The sequence below is a fragment of the Engystomops pustulosus genome, chromosome 5 (genome assembly GCF_040894005.1).
Source record: "Engystomops pustulosus chromosome 5, aEngPut4.maternal, whole genome shotgun sequence".
NCBI lineage: Eukaryota > Metazoa > Chordata > Amphibia > Anura > Leptodactylidae > Engystomops > Engystomops pustulosus.
In genome coordinates this window covers 141800716-141821646 of record NC_092415.1, presented here as the reverse complement: position 1 = coordinate 141821646, position 20931 = coordinate 141800716, and the positions used below count along the sequence as shown (strand labels likewise).

General features: G+C 38.9%; 1 protein-coding gene across 5 annotated transcripts in view; it reads right to left on the bottom strand.

Moving 5' to 3' along the window:
• BBS9 (Bardet-Biedl syndrome 9) overlaps nucleotides 1-20931 on the bottom strand; it is a 271289-nt gene that overhangs the window by 128391 nt on the left and 121967 nt on the right. For all 5 annotated transcript variants that reach the window (XM_072153261.1, XM_072153264.1, XM_072153263.1 and 2 more), the window contains 3 exons: nucleotides 9958-10098; nucleotides 9790-9885; nucleotides 7542-7714 (listed from right to left, as the gene is read on the bottom strand). In XM_072153261.1, the coding sequence (XP_072009362.1) occupies nucleotides 7542-7714; nucleotides 9790-9885; nucleotides 9958-10098 (410 nt within the window). The remainder of the gene's footprint in view (nucleotides 1-7541; nucleotides 7715-9789; nucleotides 9886-9957; nucleotides 10099-20931) is intronic.

The following is a 20931-nucleotide window of genomic DNA, read 5'->3' as shown; positions in this document are numbered from 1 at the left end:
ATTTTTGACTTTGGGCGCTATTTTCCGTTCCGGGGCTAAACGGCGGGAATAACCATTATTTATAGATCGGACATTTTGGGACGCAGCGATAGCTAACATGTTTATGATTTTTACTATTTATTTATATTTATATAAGTTCTAGTGAAAGGGGGTGATTTGAATTTTTAGGTTTTTCTAATAACTTTTTATTCTTTATTTTGCTATTTCTTGGAAACTCTAGGGTACATTAACACTACATGGTCTGATCGTTCCTACCATATACTGCAATACTACTGTATTTCATTACATAGCATTTTTGCACAGTGTTCATTAAAATAAGCCACTGGCTCATTGTAACGAATCTGCAGAAACCAGAAAGCCTTGAGTCTGTCGAGGAGCCGAGGCGGTCATGGAAACTGATCACCTCCCCCCGATGACCTCACAAGGGGAGGGGGCAGCAATTGTATCCAAGATTGCGGCTCTTGCATGCTGTCAGGATTTAAATGAGATGATTTAAAAGCTTTGCCCGAGGCATTTACAGGGTAAACAACCGTGAAAGCACAGAGTGCGGGTGTTACCAGTAAGTGTTTGCTGCAATTTGCAGCAAACGCCCGCCTTATATGAGCCGCCTCCATACCCAAGCAGCCGGCATGTGACACAATACTATGTTGCACGTCGGCAAGGGGTTAAAATCAAGCATTGATTAAAGAGGGACACCTACTCATATACAGAGCAGAGGGGCAGGAGAGAACGCTGGGAGCAGTGAAGACTTTTCTGCTGCACTCATTTGACTTTGAATGGCAGCAGGTTGTGGACTACAACAGGGCTTGACAATCTGCCTGCCCCCCCCCCTTCTCTAGGCTTTTAGTGGAGATGAATGTGCTGCACTTTATGTACAACTTCAGTAGTAATCTACGCTACATATCAGAGGAATAAGGCACTGGGAAGGAATGCCCAAACTTATCTTAGAACTGCTGGAATAACCAGGAAAATGAGGCTGTAAAATCGGAGTTGGTGACCATTTTGGTGTAGTTGGAGTCAGGGAAATTGAGGAGTCTGAGTCAGAAGTTTGGCTTACCAACTCCACAGCCTTGAAATTAAATGTGAATGACCAGGTAGTAATAACCCTTAATAAAGTAAAAGCAAAACAAAAAAATTCACAGTAAAAACACAAATATCAAATACAGTTTGAAATTTAAGTCTAACTAAACTTTTAACTGAATTGCATAATTCAAAAGCATTCAATAGAATAGAGGATAATAGAAAACATTTAATCTACTCTATTAACCAGATAAGACCTAAAAACCTAACTCCTTACAGATTGAGCTCCAGAGGAGAGTAGACTATCATCAAGGAAAAACATAAATAAAAAAAATTTCATCAAAAGTTTAGTTACTCTTTAAGGTTTCTAACAACAAGGACAGTTGTGATGGAAAGTCCGGCTCTTCATAGTGAGCCCACTAAGAAGAGCAGGCTCTTCTGGCTCCTGAACGGCTCGCTTTTAAATTTATACTAGGTAGCCTCAGTCAAGCCAGTCACCCTCTCCAGTCTACTTTTAACCCGATTTTATCAGTTTAAAGGAGGCGTGTTGAGCTGTTTAGAGGCGGGGTAAAGTGCACAATTGGCTCACTGAACGAAGCCGACTCCCGTTGTTCATGCAAAAGAGCTGGTTCTTTCTGATGTCTAGTTCATAAATGACCCATCACTACCAAACAGAACGAGAACTAAGAGAGTTCACACAACGGAGCCTACAGCAGCAGAGAATAAAGATAAGAGGTCAGGAGCTGCTGAGGTGTTTTTGACAAACAGCACTTCAGTGTTAGAGCTGTGAATACTTAAAGACGACCTGCATTGTGGCTTTGGGACACTAAACCAACGTAGATACTTGTGGTTTAGTGTTCCATTTGACAGCTGTCTGTGGTCACATATATACTTTAAAAAAAAGGGACTTTTTCACAAACATTCTAAAAAAGCCCTGTGAGAATCACATACCATATGGGAAAAAGCATAAGAGGAACAAGAAAAAGCCAATGTGGCTAACTAGTCTTGTAAGGAAAGCAATAAGCGAGAAAGATAAAGCGTTTAAGGTGCTAAAACATGAAGGTAGCAATGAGGCATTACAGGATTATAGAGAGAAAAATAAATTTTGTAAAAAGCAGATAAAGGCCGCAAAAATAGAGACTGAGAGAAATATTGCCAGGGAGAGCAAAAATAATTCCAAATTATTTTTCAAGTATATAAATGATAAGAAACTAAAAACGGAGAGTGTGGGCCCTCTTAGGAATAACGTGGGGGTCATGGTGGAAGGAGATGAAGAAAGGGCCAATCTACTTCTCGACTGTCTTTACCCAAGAAAATCATCTGGTGGAAGACACAAAAAAGGATCAAAAAGCGATCGTGGAAACTACAGACCTGCAAGTCTAACTTCTGTGGTGGGGAAAATATTTGAGGGGTTTGTTAGAGATGCTATCCTGGAATATCTCACTATACATAACCTTATAACCCAGTATCAGCATGGATTTATGTGAGACCGGTCCTATCAGACTAATCTAATTGGCTTCTACAAGGAAGTAAGTTCCAGACTGGATCTAGGGGACGCTGTGGATGTTGTATATCTGGGCTTTTCTAAGGCAATTGACACAGTGCCGCATAAAAGGTTGGTACATAAAATGAGACTGCTGGGAATAGGGGAAAATCTGTGTATTTGGGTAAGTAATTGCTTAGTGAAAGAAAACAGAGGGTCGTCATTAATGGCACATTCTTAGATTGGGTTGACTTTACCAGTGGAGTGCCACAGTGGTCAGTATTGGGCCACTTCTTTTTAATATTTTTATTAATGACCATGTAGTGGGTTTACACAGTCAAGTTTCAATATTTGCAGATGATACTAAGCTGTGTAAAGTAATAATTACGGAGGTCGATAGTTTAGCATTACAGAGGGATTTGTGGAAGCTTGAGGAGTGGGCAGAGAAATAGTTGATGAGGTTTAATGTAGATAAATGTAAAGTTATGCACTTGGGCCATGAAAACAAAAGGTATAATTATGTTCTAAACGGTCAATTACTTAGTAAAACTGGAGCTGCAAAGGACTTGGGGGTATTGGTGGATGGTATACTTAATTTTAGTGACCAGAGCCAGGCGGCTGCTGCTAAAGCAAAAAAAATCATGGGATGTATCAAGAGAGGAATTGATTCTCATGATAAAGACATAGTTTTGCCCTTATACAGACCTGATCAGACCACACATGGAATACTGTGTACACGTTTGTGCCCCGGTGTATAAAAAGGACTGGAACGGGTGCAGAGGAGAGCAACCAAGATTATTAGGGGAATGGGGGGACTAGAATACAATGACAGATTGCAAAATTTGGGATTATTCGGTTTAGAAAAAATATAATAACAAAATATAATAACAGTTATTCCCGCTGTTTAACCCTGTAAAATAGCAGCCAAAGTAAAAAATGCCACTTTCGCCATTTTGCAACATATAAAAAATGTAATAAAAGTGATCAAAAAGGTTGCACAGTCCTCAAAATGGTATCATTGAAACATCATCTCATCTTGGAACAAATGACACCACCCACAGCTGAAGTATGAAAAAGTTATTAGTGCCAGAAGATGGCAAAATAAAAAAAAATTAGTACAGGGCGTTTTAATTTTTAAAAATGTATGAAAACACAATGTATGAATTTAGTATCCCCGTGATTGTTTCGAACCAAAGAATAAAGTAGACATGTCATTTCACAAATTTCACTGCATTTGGATTTTTTTCCCCACTTCCCAGTACGCAGCATTGAATATTAAATACCATCACTAGGAAGTGTGATTTGTTAAACAGAAAACAAGCCTTCACACAGCTCTTTACATGAAAAAATAAAAAAAGTCATAGATTTTTGAAGGTGGAAAGTGAAAAATGCAAATGCAAAAACAAAAATGAGGTTAAGATGGCAATAGTTGGTCCATGAGCAGGCTAACTAATTAGTTATATAGTCCACTGTATGGGGGTAATATTAATCAGTATTTGGCGGTAATATTCATATATTCATCACTGAATGGCGGTAATATGATATTCATCACTATAATTGCTCCTAGCTTAGCAATATCATTGGTAACATTGGCCTTTCAATAGTGGTCTTTATTACCAGAATTATGCTATTTATGTTGTTTTAATGGTGGCGTCATGATATGGCAGCATTATTTGTCTTTTGTATAGTGGTATTGTGGCACTATTAGGCTAAACTGCTGTGCAACTCACGATAAAACATCAACTTTGGTTTGCAGTTTGGGCACTCAGTCTCTTAAATGTTCGCCATCATTGTTCTATCGTCTAATTCTTATCCCTGCCAATTTTCCATACTCTCAAGTATATAAATATGCACTCCAAGTTGTAAGTTTAATATCAGGGACATACAGTCCTCTCTCCTCTTTGGGATTCTGCATCGTAGCTAGTGATATCCGGGGTATTTTTTTCCTCTGCAGGATCTGGCTTATACTATAATTTAGGTATTTTGAATCCTTTCATTTAATTTTGATAGGTAGATTTTGCATTGAGCATAAAGGTTTTATCAGAATACTCATTTCTTACAAGCTACAGATAGCGGGAAATCTACCTTCTCTCACTTTGTAAATAGTTGTTGAGCGGTATAATTTGTAAAATTCTTTTTGTGATTGCACTATGAAGATATAAAATATTTCATTGAAGAGTTTACTATTTGAACTTTATTTTATAGTTTCTCATTCATTTTTATGATTTTAACTTTTTTTCTTTGTTAACCTTATAACCAGACACGGCACCAAACAGATAATAAGACCCATAATCTCCCTAGAGAATCAGAGGGGGAATTCAGAAAAATCAAGATGTAAACAGCAAACATATTTGTATGATGTCCTTTAGTCCCTGTCTTAATGACTTCAAAGACCTTTATATTCTGGATATATAGTGAGAGTGGTTCCAACGTTAGACTGAATAAGATGGGGAAGAGGGGACAGGGGACACCATTGCCTATTGCCTCTTCCAATGCTAAAACTTTCTGCCAAGTCACAAGAAATGTTATAGCATCACGGCATAGGTTCTTTAAAAATTTTATAAAGCCACCCCAAATCTCATTTGGGACAACAGAGCCACTCCCACTACAGATTGTCAAAAGCCTTTTTGGGAACAATTGAAAGAACTTCATAATCTGCAGCTAGGGTAGGATTGGCTTTGGCCCAGTCTAATACTGACAGTAATCTATGTATATTGATGCCTCCACTTCTCCCTTTCATAAATCCTGTCTGATTCTGTGAGATTAGAGTTGGTTCAATTTCTGCCAATCTACCACCTAATATTTTGGTTAAATATTTTAAATCCTGATTTATCATAGCCAAAGGTCTGTATGAGGAGTGTAAAAGGGGATCTCTTTCTGAATGCGATTGAGGAATGCGATTTTTCCTGTTTCGAGGACATTACCTGTTATCAACATCTAATTAATTTCCCTTTTAAAAGCATTTTTATATAGTCTTTTAGAATTTTATAAAAATCTGTGGTATATCCGTACGGTCCTTGCGCTTTCCCAGTTGTAGTTTTTTGGATTAGTTGTTCTCTTTCTTTATCTGTTATAGATTAATTTAATTTGCTCATCTAATCTTGGCTAGTTTTTGGCAATGCTAACCTCTTCAAAAATATTTTTCCTTTATATCAACCTTGATATATATGTTTTGGGTCTTATTTTTTTATTGCTGTAATCTGATTGCTTGTATGGCGGAGCCTAATTAAAGCTGCTAATATCATACCCCCTTTATTGCCATATCTCTGCCAATTGTTTTGTTCATCCAAATATTCTATTTTGTAAAGTTTATTATAGTATTCCTTGCTTTTTCTTTTAGTTTCTACCATCAAATTTCTATTTTCTTCCGAAAAATTGAGTTTCGTTTAGACCTTTCTATACTCTCTGCTATATTGATTGAATTTTACTAAAGATTCTCCTCTTGTAAATTTTATATACGGTAATCTAAATGTTACTTATTAATATGCAGTTGCCTGCCTCCCAGAAATAGGTTGGATTATCCTTGTATGTAATATTTGTGGGATCATTTTCATATTTAGCCCACCAATTTAGGAGTTGCTCTGCAAAGGACTTGTCTTCGTCTAAGTAACCTGGGAAGCGCGGGTGTTACCGTTAAGTCTTTGTTGCGATATGCCCGTGAGCCCTCTCCATGCACGCGCAGCCGACCCATGATGTGCTATGTCGTGAAAGGATTAATTAATTCACATCGGCTTAGGTGGATTTCCTGTAGCATGGCAACATCAGTTTTTAATTTTTCGGTGAATTTTCTCTGTCTTTGCCAGGGTTGCAATTCCCTTCACATTCCATGAGTTAAAATTAATTTCATCAACCTTCTTTCGAATTGCCTCTTCCCTGCCACTTTATGACAAATCTTATATCCTCTTTTTCTCTTTTGTCCTCTATTTTTCCTTTACTTCCTCATCTTCTTCCACCTCCTTGGCGGTCTTATATCTTCCTTACTTTTATTTTTTTTTAATCCTGCTGCTCAGTAAGATGGAAAAACTGTAGAGGCAGTGGTTCAAATGGAATTTAAATACAACTTTAATGTGCACAGATATAAATAGGTATTATAGATGTCACAGTCTGCTCATTCACAGTTTGAACCAGATCTTCCAGATAACAATTGATAGGCTGTTTCATCTTAGATACCATGTTGTTCAATTTATCAATGGGAAATTATATAGCACAGTGCAAGCTTTGTTTTCTGGCAGCTTCAATATAGGCAGCTTTTTGTGGCATATTATCAATTGGGTAGTGGGAACACCAGGTAATAGTAATAAAAAATCTGTACCTGCTTAGCCGATTAGTTGATTTCACAGCAAACAGACAGCATAGGCTCAGAAGTTAATTGTCCAAAAATATTATGAGTGTAAGATGAGTGTATGAGTGTATTAAAAGGGTTCCTCCATCAAATCGATTATTTCCCATAGATTTCACAAGAATGTAGACAAGTAACATAAATAAGTCCTTCCTTCAGCACCCCATGATATTTGGCTACATGTACACAAATGGGTTTTTGAAACAATGGCTAGCACACTGTGCCATGTTTGGTGGGCTCCATGGTCCTGTGTGTGAGCCGGCTGCCCAAGCTACATATTATGGAGCAAGACCTTATTCCACCTGTGTGTGTGTGGCTCAGACAGTCCTTTTCTATGGTCAGCAATGTTTTACCTCACACGCTGATGACACACCAGCTGCAAACAGACCTGCTAATGGGTCATGGGCAGTTAGTTGGTCATGTTCATGTGCTGTTATTAGTCAGAGTGTAGGTCAACTACCAGTCAGGAGGATACAGCATCATCATTTATGGGATGCCACTGCTGGCCATTCAGCAATTATTTTAATGATAAGAGGTATGCATTTAGAGTTGGAGTAGTTCTGATAGGAAAACCTATGTATGGCTGAAATCAACAGGAAGACAAGTACCACAAGGACAACTTGACAAAATGAATTCTCAACAAGTTAAAAATTCTTGAAATATTTACACCTTGTTCAGATCATTATAGAAATGATGTACCTCAAAGTGCTGGTCAATTAGCTCAAAGAATTCTTGAAGTGGAATTGGTCCAGAAAAAGAACATGTAAAATCCTTAACGCCTTGCTTCAGGAAATACTCTTCAAAGCGCATGATGAATTCTTTTGTAACAAGCCAAAGGTCCTCAAACTTTTCACTCTGGATTCTGTATCTCTCTAAAGCAAAGTGGCAGAAAAAAATAATTAGGATTTGGAACAAACATACATTTACACAAATGTATTTAACAATTAGATGTAACATAAAAAACATGTTTCATATATAATAATTCCTTTATTTATATAGTGCACACAGATTATGCAGCGCTGCACAGAGCTTGACAGGTCTCCGTCCCCAATGGGGCTTACAATATAATCAACCTACCAGCATGTTTTGGAGTGTGGGAGGAAACCGGAGGAAACCCATGCAAACACGTAGAGAACATACAAACCCTCTGCAGATGTTGAATATACTACAAATATCAATGATAAGAAGACATGATTGTGGCCGGACGTTATGTATTACACAACAAACTGCTACCCATTTTTGGGCACGAAATTTGGGAATTTAACCACCTCAATTTCTGATTTCATGTTTCCAATCTTTTTTTTAAAACATTTTATTTGGTATTCAAAAACAAAATTAAAATATAAGTAATAGTTTACATGTTGTCATAACATTTCAGAAGATATAACAAAGGCATGTTGCTCAATGACACATTATCGTTTCCATCAAAAGGAGAAACTTTAATAGGCATAGTACAAAGTTATTGCTCTAGAACAAAAAGGTAGGGGAAGAAGATTTTCTATGTCAGTGGGCTGGCCCTGTTTCATTACAATTGTAACGCTCCTTAGGTGCCCTTTAGGTCATACCACTGGGTCAGACGGAAGGGTTGTAGCAGGTCTACTGTTTCTGCTCTATCCATATGTGATGTGATTTATGTACCCCATTTATGAAATAACATCTTGGGCTGCATATACACTAATGTATGCCCACCTGGCCATACATGAGCCATGCTGGAGAGGAGGTGGGATGACCCCTCTTCTCTCCACTGAATATGGCCGAAGATAGAGCATGCTAGGGAACTGTACGGTGAGCACACAGTGAGCACAGTGAGCAAAAGAAGGAATCCATACAGATCGAGTCGCACAGGGGCAAAAAGCCCTGTGTCTCGTCTCCATCTCCTGTATGAAAAATTAGAAGAACGAGGTCTAGCCCCAGGTCTAGTTTCCATTTTATTACACCCAATCTTCTTAATGTCATAACCATCTATATTCTTGATTGCAGAGACGTTTGAAGGGCATGTTTTTGAAGGAACAAGTTATACTTCCAAGTGGCACCGTTTAAAGGAAAACTACCATGAGGAATCTACCATCAGAAGTAGATCTGATGGTAACTTCCTCCAGTAAGGAAAACACTCATGGTATGCTCATTACAGCATAGAATAAAAGTCCCTAATGCCATATTTGTGATGGCTAATAAAAATAAAAGTCATGATGCAGTGTCAACTGAGTCTCATGCACATTACCGCTTTTTACAAATATTTTTTTTTTACGTCCTAAAAATGTCCCCTTTGACTTTAATGGGAAATATGTAGCTCTATTAGACCACTGAATTTCTCAGCGTACCGTGAACGTGACTTGAAACAAACTGCAACGTAAACTAGAGAATATGTTCGATTTTTGGACGTTTTTATGGCATGCCGTCTCCATAGGGACTCGAGCAAGTCTGTGGGACCTCAAAAAATAAAAAATAAGCTGGCATGCTGTTGTCCATCTCATATGTGCCGTTTTTCAGTTGGGTAGTCCAGGAGACTCACACTTGTGGGAGGAACTATCTGGCAGGGTTTTGCAGAGGTTTTTGCACATGTCAGAAAAGGGATATAGAGAAGCTCATTGCACTGGTACAGCAAGAGTAAGCAAAAGCCCGAATCTACAGCGGGAAACAGCAATGGAGCCAACTACATTCTCACTAAAGAATAAATGGATTCTGGGGCGGGCAAGGGACAATATTTGAGCTTGGGCCAAGCTAGTGCTATCATTTGCCACCCACTTTTATTTTTTTTAAACAGATACATCTTGTAGTGACATATGGGTGAAATACGGAAAACACACAACAGTTTTTATGGTCATATTACAACCAAAAATACAAAATGTATATGGTTGTGTTCCTAACTGAAATAGTAATTATGAACATACATATTTATCATTAATAGCAGAACAGATATAAAAAGAAAATACTTATTTTCACTTACGTGAAGTCTTAGAGGCAAGAAGCGTGACTTTTTGTCCAGCAAGCAATTGGAATCCCAAGACACTGACCTGGTCATCATCACCACGTTCTATAAAATCTAAAAGGTGAGCTACATTAACAAACAATTGAAGGAAAAAAGTTTGAGTACAAAAAAAGACTGAATTCTCACCTGGAAACAGATTAACCAGATTCACAGGAGGTTTGTTAGTGTCAATAGTCAACTTGTGGTTTGCAGCTTTTGATGGTGGTACAGGTAAACAAACAAGCCGTAATGGAAGCCGAAATTTACACTGAGCAACCCGAGGAACACCTGTATAATGTTAAAGACATGGGAGAGTTGAGCGGGATTGTGTTGTAAATTCAGGTCTGAAGTGGGGATTATCCCGGACAAATTGCAGGATTGGCGGCTGTGCAGCCAATCTGGAAAATTGATGCCCCTATCCACTAGCCAATGCTGTGATTGACTATGGGGAGACCTCTGGCCAATCCAAGCCATGGGATGGTATGCAGGGGCGTCAATTTGCTTGATTGGCTGCACAGCCGTCAATCAGGCAATATGTCTAGGTATAATTACTATTATTATAGTCACATCAGTTTTCTAGTGTACAAACGTCTCACAATTACCTCAACTGTCAATTTGAGCCAAAAATTGCTACTTGGTTTTGCAACATTTGCCAACCTACTGATCTTTTCAATGTTTTTTCAATGTGATCCAACCCAAATTTATATGCTATTTAAAGATATTTGCTGAGATTGTGTCTATTAAATTAAATAACAACATCCATGTTTGTAAATACATTAAAAATAATAGTTGGTCAATTACTTTAAAAGAATGTTTATTCTACTGTTCAAATACGCTTTTTAAGACTTATGCGAACTAAATACTAAAACCCGATGCCACATAATATTAATTACAATTTTGCTGGGTGCACAGATTTTGTATCTTTCCTGAAGGGATTTTCCCTCACCAGATGCTGGTAAAAACCCTGGTGTAAAAACCTTCATGTGTAATAATGAGGGGAAAAAGTATTTAACACATGAAGAAAGAGGTGCAAAATATCCATGGAAAGTTTTCATACCAGCTGAAAGCCATCAGTAATTAGAAAGCAATCCTGCCAAATAGTAAAAAATTATATCTGCTGGTTCAAACGATGGCCTATGACAGCGGTGGCTAACCTATGGCACTGGTGCCAGAGGTGGCACTCAGAGCCCTTTCTGTGGGCACCCAGGCCATCACCAGAGAGGACTCCAGGTATCTTTCTGCAGTCTCAGACAGCCCAGGACTTGCTGTGCACAGAGCTATTTTAAAGTGACTGTGCTATCTGGGACCACTGGAGGAGTGGGAAGGTGTGGACAGATCTGGATTATCATTGTAGCTCCTGCTCCAGCCCTGACAATTCCTCCTGTTTACGGGACCCTGGAGGGAAGCTACAATGATCATCCAAGTTTCTTCTATTTTCTGCTTTATTGATGTCCTCAGGGTGCTGATATGAATGACAGCTGTGACAAAGCAGGGAGTATAAATCACTAATTACATTTCTGTGTTGGCAATTTGCGATAAATAAGTGGGTCTTGGTTGTAGTTTGGGCACTCAGTCTCTAAAAGGTTCGCCATCACTGGCCTATGAAAATGTGTCTCATTACCAACGTACCACACAACAAACATCTCATGATGAGTAAAACCAGTGATCTGGCTCAAGAACTTCGCAACCTAATTGTTGCAAAACATACTGTTTGCAATGGTTGCAGAATTCCACAGAGCATTATTGGGGCAATAATCCAGAAGTGGAAAGAACATAATTTCACTACAAACTGACCACAAAAGGGCGCTACCTGCAAGATTTCACCACAGAAGAGTGAAAAGAATTACATATTAGAGCAGTGATGGCAAATCTTTTAGAGTGCCCAAACTGCAACCCCGACTTACTTATTTATAGCAAAGTGCTGACACAACAATTCTAGCATTAACTTATAAAAATCTACTTGCTCCATGCTATACCACAGCACGACCATTGAAGGTCCTGAGGACACCAATATCGTTGACAGAAGGAGGGAAAATTCGGATTGCCATTGGAGTTTCTCTTGACAATCCATTGAACAGGAAGAATTGTGGGGCCAAGAGCATCACAGGCTTGTAGGTGATTTTTTGTATAATTTCATTGTAAATCTTATCTCTCAATAGAGTTTATGCCAATGTCTGTCAACATTCCAGCTCCTAGTTTTATCAGTAAATATCATTAGCGCAATTTAGCAGATTATTAGCAGATTATATACAAATACAATACACACACAACACTAATGATTATTTTATAACTCAGTACCAGGTTTGCTTAGATACAATCCTAGTTAAAGCTTTGTTATGAAGCCCTTGAAGCCCCATCTATAGTTCATGTGATGGCCATTTGTTTCAAATGATTAAAAGCTTGTTGTTGACAACAGACATTAACAAAATTACCTGCCCCATTATAATTATTGGTTGCTATATCTGGGAATTCATAATCATTTTTTGGGGCTACAGGAGGACACTTCCACCCCTATGCCTGCCTGAGGTGTCAATCACAGTTTAGAAATCTGTGATTCTTCTGTCTGTTCCCCTTTGTACCTTGCATTCTACATTGAAGAATCTGTTGCCCAGACAGAACACTTTGCTCTTACATATGAAGCATAATTCTGATCTGAGTCATGTTAGCCAGAAGCATTCATTTAAAGTTCTTTCATCTTATCTTTAGACAATAAGCAGGGTAATACAGAGAAGTGGACTTATCACAGATGTCCAATTATGACAAATAAGTAAGATTCTTTGTGAATTGGGTATTTAACCTTTTGGAGAATGAATGTATTTAAGTTATATTGTTTTTATTTAGGGGCTATGTTTATATTATTATATTGTATAATAGGTCCAGCTAAATAATGTGTATTAGTAGCTAGCACCACATACTCAGCTGGCTACGGGCACTGGTGTAGTAGAGTAGAGCATTTGTGATTATAATTCTTATCAGTACTTTGTTTCTGACATGTAGCTATACCATTCATGCAACTGATAATCCAGCGCATGGTTAAAGGAAACCTACCACTTAAAAGTGGTAGGTTTATACACATATACATGGCACCAGCTCAACCTGAGTATAAGCCGAGACCCATAATTTTACCACCAAAAACTGGGAAAACCTATTGACTCGAGTATAAGCCGAGGGTGGGAAATGCATTGGCCAGTAGTATACAGCCAGCCAGCCCCCATGTAGCATACAGCCAGCCCCATGTAGTATACAGCCAGCAAGCCCCCATGTAGTATACAGCCATCCCCCATGTAGTATACAGCCTGCCCGCATGTAGTATACAGCCTGCCCGCATGTAGTATACAGCCAGCCCCCATGTAGTATACAGCCAGTTCCCATGTAGTATACAGCCTGCCCCCCGAAGTTTGCCAAACAGATAAAACAAATAAACTTAATACTCACCCTCCGTCGCAGCCTGATGTTCGTCGCGGCTCCCGGCGATCCTCTATCTTCTCTTTGCAATAGCTGGCAGAGTCACGTCCGTGCAATCTGCTATCCGGCGCACAGTATGATATGGCGGTGTCGCCGTTGATGACGTCATCAGCGGCGACACCGCTTCATTATACTGTGCGCCGGCTGGCAGATTCCACGGACGCGACTCTGCCAGCTATTGCAAAGAGAAGATAGAAGATCGCCGGATGCCGCCGGGAGCCGTGAGGAACATCGAGGACGACGGAGGGTGAGTATTTTTTTTTTTTCATTGACTCGTGTATAAGCCGAGGTGAGGTTTTTCAGCACATTTTTTGTGCTGAAAAACTCGGCTTATACACGAGTATATACGGTAATGATTTTCTTATTCTCACCAAGAAAGAGTTCTCATAGAATAGAATCTCATCAATAAGGTATTGAACCCCCTAAAAAATTAAACTAAAAAGTGGTTCTCATCCCAGAAATAAGCACCCATATGTCCATGTTAAAAAAAAAAAAAAAAAAAAACATTTTATAGCCTGTAAAATGTGACAATGCAGATCTGATCTGAGTGGCGCACCTTCCATTCTATGCCCGGCCTTGTGCCAATACAGCAGTTTACCAACACACATGGGGTATCGGCATACTTGGGACAAATTGGGTATTAAACTTTGTGGAGCTTTGTGTCATTTAATCCGTTGTGAAATTTTAATTTTGGCCAAAATTAATATACGGTCCAAAAAAATTACAAATGGTAAATTTCACCTCCATTTTATTTTTCCCCTGTAAAATCCCTAAAGAGTTAACAAACTTCCTACTGTACTTCATACATTGATGGGTGTAGTTTCTTCAATGGGGTCATTTATGTGGTTTTACTATTACTAGGCCTCTCAAAGTCGCTTGGAAACTGAACCGGTGCCTGTAAATACAGGTTTTGGAGATTTTCACAAAAATGTGAAAAATTGGACCCACAATTCTAAGCCCCATAACAATCTATAAAGTGATAGAATGCATAAACAGCCATGGCAACATAAAGCAGACATTCTGGAAAGGTTACTTGTAAAGTTATTTGGGTGCTTATCTAATGTACTTGAAAAGCAAAGAATTTAGAATTTTTCTTTAGTCATGAATAAAATTGAAATTTGTCAAAAATTAACACAAAAGATATCCAGATATTTCCACTGATTTGAAGTACAATGTGTGACGAGAAAACAATCTCAAAATTACCTGGATATGTTTAACCCCTTACCGACATGTGACGTAATAGTACGTCACATGTCGGGTCCCGGTGCATGGAGAGGGTTCGCGGGCCGCGATCGGTGCCGGGTGTTTTCCTGCAGATCGCCACCAGCAAAGGTGCCAGCGGGTTCAAAAAGATGGCGGCGCGTGGGAGCTGCCATCTTTCTGAGGATCGTCGCTCCCCTTGTTGTCATCGGGGAGCGGCAATACATCGCCATGGTAGCATCGGGTCTCACGAAGACCCGAAGCTACTTCAGGTTAACCCATTCATTACAATGTGCTATCAGCACATTGTAATGTATGAGTAGTAAAATACACATATACTGCCTTACAGTAGTATGGCAGTATAAGATAGGATCGTACAGACACCCTAGGATTAAAGTACCCTAGGGCGCCTGAAAAATAGTAAAAATAAAAATTAAAAAAAAAGTTAAAAAAAAATTATAATAAAAAAACCTAAAAATTGAAATCACCCCCCTTTCCCTAGAACTGATATAAATATAAATAAACAGTAAAAATCATAAACACATTCGTATCCCCGCGTCCGAAAATGCCCGATCAATATAATAACGTTTTTTCACTGTGTTTAACCCCGTAATGGAAAATCGCGCCCAAAGTCGGAAATGGCACTTTTTTGCCATTTAAAAAAATAAATTCTATAAAAAGTGATCAAAAGGTCGTACATTCCTAAAAATGATAACATTGTAAACGTCATCAAAATCCGCAAAAAACAACACCACCCGCAGCTCCATACACCAAAGTATGAAAAAGTTATTAGCGCCAGAAGATCGAAAAAATCCCCCAAAAAATTTTGTACAGGAGGTTTTAATTTTTTTTTAATTATCCCCGTAATCGTACCGACCCAAAGAATAAAGTAGACATGTCATTTGGGGCGCACAGTGAAATCCGTAAAATCAAAGCCCACAAGAATACGGCACAAATGTGTTTCTTTACCAATTTCACTGCATTTGGAATTTTTTTCCCGCTTCCCAGTACACGGCATGGAATATTAAATACCACCATTTTGAAGTGTAATTTATTACGCAGAAAATAGGCCATCACACAGCTCTGTACATGGAAAAATTAAAAAGTTATATATTTTTGAATGTGGGGAGTGAAAAATGAAAACACAAAAAACGAAAAAAGGGCTGCGGCGGGAAGGGGTTAAGCATTTGAAGGTTATAACCACTTATAGTGACAGGCAGATTTTAAAAAACCCTTTAGGGGTTAATGAAGACCAGTTTTGGGATCAAGGAGAAGACATCTATAGGTAGGTATGTGTAGTTTAATTTAACTAGTGGTAGATCTTTTTTAAAATATGCCAATTAACCAGTTAAGTGTCGAGTTAAACTTGGCTGAGTCTGTATACTGCATCTTTTCTACCCAAACTGTTTATCTTCCTGCTCAGATCTGTACCATGTTACCCACAAGCAGGCACCCTCCAAATATACTTACATCTAATTTCCTTACATTTAATACATCGAAATAAAGTACATTATACATACAATAATTCATTTTAGTAAGACATTTAGAAAAGTATTATACACTTAAGGTGCTATGTATGCTCCACTTGTCAGTACCATAAGTGTTATTCTAATAAGCAACACATAGCTTAAAAACAAAATAGACTTAAGTTCAAACACTGTACTTCACATAGAACAGCAGTGCCCTCTAGTGAATAGATCTCAAATACTGGTAATATTGGTCCAGTATTATCCACTAAAATGACATCAAACCTGAATAATAGGATATGCCAATATTGTTGCATAATGGCAATCCAGATACAATGAAATTCAAGGGGATACAATAAATGCCACCGTCAAATACAGGCAGAGACTGGAATAAAATAATTATCCAAACTGATTGTTGCTGGATTCATAGACTGAACACAGTCAGTTGAGCAGGACATGAAACCTGAGAACCTGAGATGTTGGAGCTTCCTATAAGTATATAGGCCATATATACTCAATATAAAAAGGGACCCTACAATAAAAACTAATGAGAGGTGTAAACATTAAAAACAGATGACCTTTTTTTGTGATGCAACCAACTCTGATTACCTCAATGTATATCAATAGTCCAACAAATAAGGGTAAGATTCAATGAATAATTGAGAAATTAGTAAGCTTCCATGTATATAGGGCAGTATGAAAAATTGCTGCACCATACAATTGCACAAATTGCATTGCATACAGTACTGGACACTTAGGGGCATATTCATCAGGACCTGTGCTCCATATCAGTGGCGCAGAGGCCCTGAAATAATCGCAAATCACGGTATCAAGCTGGGAAAATGCAGAGGTGGGCCTATCCCTTTAAATATCTCCCCCCTATAAATATCCCCCTTAAAGCGTAACTGAAAAGTTAATTGACAAAAAAATAGTTTAAGCACAGCTGGAGAGAGCCTTTAACAACAATTCCAACTATACCAATATCATGCTTTTGGCTTCTTAATAACCTGAGATATATCTATCAAATCTGTAAAATTCTCCCATCTTTTTCTAAAGTAAGCAGGACTTCCTGGTTCTGACATCATCTAAGGGCAGTGAAGCCAGAGTACTGAGGGCATTCACGTGAATGTGCACAGGCAACGGAATTAGCTACTGCTTGTACAGAGGTCTAAAACAGTATCTACTTCACCACAAAGAAATATATATATTAAAACATGTCCACCTTCACTATAAAGCACCATCTTTTTAGGATGCCCATGGCAATATCACTGTTTGTTTGTATATACATACATATAAAGGTGCTGAAGTGTTTACATGCTGCAGGGATTAGTCAGGACTGGTATTCTCAGGAGCAATCACCTCTCAAGGTGCCCCTCCCAACAAGCTTCGACCACCCTCTACTCCTCTCCAGTGTCTATATATGGATTTCCATGTCAACCAATCCAAATAAAGGCAGCCAGGGGGACAAGGTAAATACCTTGCTAGCAGGCAAACGGCTGCAGATAGCTAATGAGAGAAAATTTAGGAATTGCTTATTTTAGCTTAGTGCAGAGATCGGCAAAAGTTTTTACACTTTACAGTTGTTCTTTAAATATATCACTGACATAAATCTTAAGGATTGACATATTGATTACCTACATAGCTCATAAAATGCAGGGCACTACCAAGGAATGTAATCCTATCGATCGGTAGGCATCCATGACAGCTGGAAAGAAACCAGCAACCAACATCACTTCCACCCACCATCTGGACCTAAAGAGAAGGGTTTCTAAGGGGTGAAAGGAACAACAACCCATAATCACTGGTAGCTGGAGAGGAAGGCTTGCCTGGCTATGTGGGCAGATTGACTCTATATAAAAGCCCACACTGTTCAAGCAGTCCATCGCCACAACAACATCCAGGCATTCTTCCAAAATTTTGCCGGAAAAGCCAGCAGGAAAAGCATAGGGATAGGTCTATATGTGTCTTTGAGGGAGAGTAGTTTCTGTGTGTAGGCAGGGCAAACACCTAAGGGTGGAGGTAGCTTTTGTTACAGCATCATCACAGATCACAGGGTAAGGCTCCTTGCAGTGTATAATGGCAGGGAGCAACCCTGTAAATAAATAGACAAAATAAATAGACCACCGGCCTTACTACACCTAGATCACTATATGAAAATACTGACTATATGAAATGTTTATAGTCTCAATGCCCTAACAATTTATTATTATCCATGCTCAGTGTTAATGGGGTGCATGTTTGCTTTTTTACTACACATATCTGATATTACATCTGTTTTACATACCCATTCTTTTCTGCTGACTAGTAAAAAAATGAGTGGATCACAAAACGTAACATGCACATTAAAATCTTAAGGACTGTTGAATCAGGACCCCAGGATCAGGGTGTTTAACCCCTTAGACACTTTGGTCAAACATGGAGTGGTTTCAGACAGAGGGGCGTACTCATGTGTCATCAACCCACAGTAGCTATTGCAGGGTGCCGAAGGCATTAACCAGCAGCCGTGTTAATGATGCCACAGAGGAATAGCCTAATAGTGTATTATATAAGAGATCGAGCAAATGCATGTCAGTATCACACATCTGGGTATGTCCACACCAGTTTTAACCCAGGCTAGAGAAGTATAATAGCATTTATCCCATATGACAAAAACATTTGGAAAATAAAGGGGAGCAATGGTTGATTTCACATTTTTTTTATCATTCACCCTACAAAAAATGTATATTAAAAGTGATCAAAAAGCTTTGGTTATTCAAATAAGACACTACAAATCTTTATGCAGACACACAGCCAAATTCACAAAAAAAAACAAAAAATTATGGCACTTGAAGCAGACAATGCATTAAGGTTTTTTTCTTAAAGTGTTTATTTGTTTATGTATTCCTGTGGAACCTGTGGTTGGCTGGGTTAATATATCTTCAGAATATTGCCATATGGGGCCAAGAGGCCAATTTTAACCCTTAGGTGCCTGTTTAAAATTTAACTTTTAATTTTATATCTAAAAGTATCAAGAATTGTGACTCAGTACTTTGTTTTAAAATTATCAGGAGTTCGGGATCAGCCTATTTGTGAATAGCTTTTTCCTCTAGATTTATTCCTATGGGGCTATCTTTTTAGCCCTTTCTTGCTATGGATAGCGTACAAACACATATTCCACACTTTAAGACAGGAGGCTAGTAGGGTTGGGGAGTAATGTAGGATTGGGGTAGGGTAGTTCACATCATACATGCATTCATTCCACCTATCTACCTCTTTCTCCCTTTATTTTAGATGTTCCCTGAGGAGTCGGTTGTCCGATCCTCTGTGTCTCCTGATTATCTCCCTATTTGGCTGGTCTCTTATCCTGGATTAAAACCTAGCGACGCTAGGTTTTAATCCAGGATAAGAGACCAGCCAAATAGGGAGATAATCAGGAGACACAGAGGATCGGACAACTGACTCCTCAGGGAACATCTAAAATAAAGGGAGAAAGAGGTAGATAGGTGGAATGAATGCATGTATGATGTGAACTACCCTACCCCAATCCTACATTACTCCCCAACCCTACTAGCCTCCTGTCTTAAAGTGTGGAATATGTGTTTGTACGCTATCCATAGCAAGAAAGGGCTAAAAAGATAGCCCCATAGGAATAAATCTAGAGGAAAAAGCTATTCACAAATAGGCTGATCCCAAACTCCTGATAATTTTAAAACAAAGTACTGAGTCACAATTCTTGATACTTTTAGATATAAAATTAAAAGTTAAATTTTAAACAGGCACCTAAGGGTTAAAATTGGCCTCTTGGCCCCATATGGCAATATTTGTTTATGTACACACATAATTTTTTGTATCAAACCTATAAATTAAGCTTTTAAGCTCAAGTGAGCCTTCTTCATTTCCTGGGTCCTGAAGGGGTTAATTCCTACTACACACGTTTCCAACACTTCTCCCAAGCTGCTCTAATTCTCTGGAAAGTCCTACAATGCAGAACTACCAAAGCATTAGGGATGGGAATTACGGCTCCACTTAGCTAGCTGGATCATTAGGCACCGCTCACTAAGAAGAGCCGGCTCTTCTGGCTCCTGAACGGCTCCCTATTAAATAAATAATCGGCAGCCACAGGCTAGTCAATCACCCCGTTCCACGCCACATTTAGCTGGATTGTATCTGGTTTAAAGGGGGCGTTGTGAGCTGGTTAGGGGCGGGTTTAAGTGAGCCATCAGATCACCTAGGGGAGCCGCTTCCCGATGTTCACCAACAGCTCTTACAGCTGGCTCATTATCGAACGACACAAAGCATCAAACATGCTCTTAAAGCCCACTTGTTCAGGTAGGCCTATAACATTCACCAATTGCATGTAACTTCCTCTCTTTTCACAAACCAAATCTCCTATCTATGTAATCATGCTGCTGTAGATGCCAATCTACAGGCTACTTTGCAGTCTTATTCACCTTGGAGCCTGTATATAAGGTTGTGGCTGATAACTGGTTCATGCAGCTGCATTAATTATAATTTATTTATTTTATCTAACTATTCTGTCTCCGTTTGGAGAAATCAAGGTTTAATCAACGGAGGCGACAGGGCTTTTTTACTATGAGAACGGTCAATCTGTGGAATAGCCTGCCTCAGGCGCTGGTCACAGCAGGGACAGCAGAGAGCTTCAAGAAGGGTCTAGATGCCTTTTTACACCTAAATAACATTGATGGTTATGTTATATAGAATTGTTTCCCCTAAATCCCTTCCTCATCCAATCCCTTCCCTTCCTTGGTTGAACTTGATGGACAAGTGTCTTTTTTCAACCGTAGAAACTATGAAACTATTCTGATCCTTTATAAAGAGTAGCTGAACCCTTGTATAAGCTCTTATTCATCCTGTGTCACCCCTTTCTCCTCCTAGACTGCAAGCAGGGCCCTCAGCTCCTATGTGTCATAAGAATATGTTATGTCCGAATGTTTTGAATATGTACTCCATGATCTGTTCAGCACTGCAATTTTATTATTGCGCTATAGAA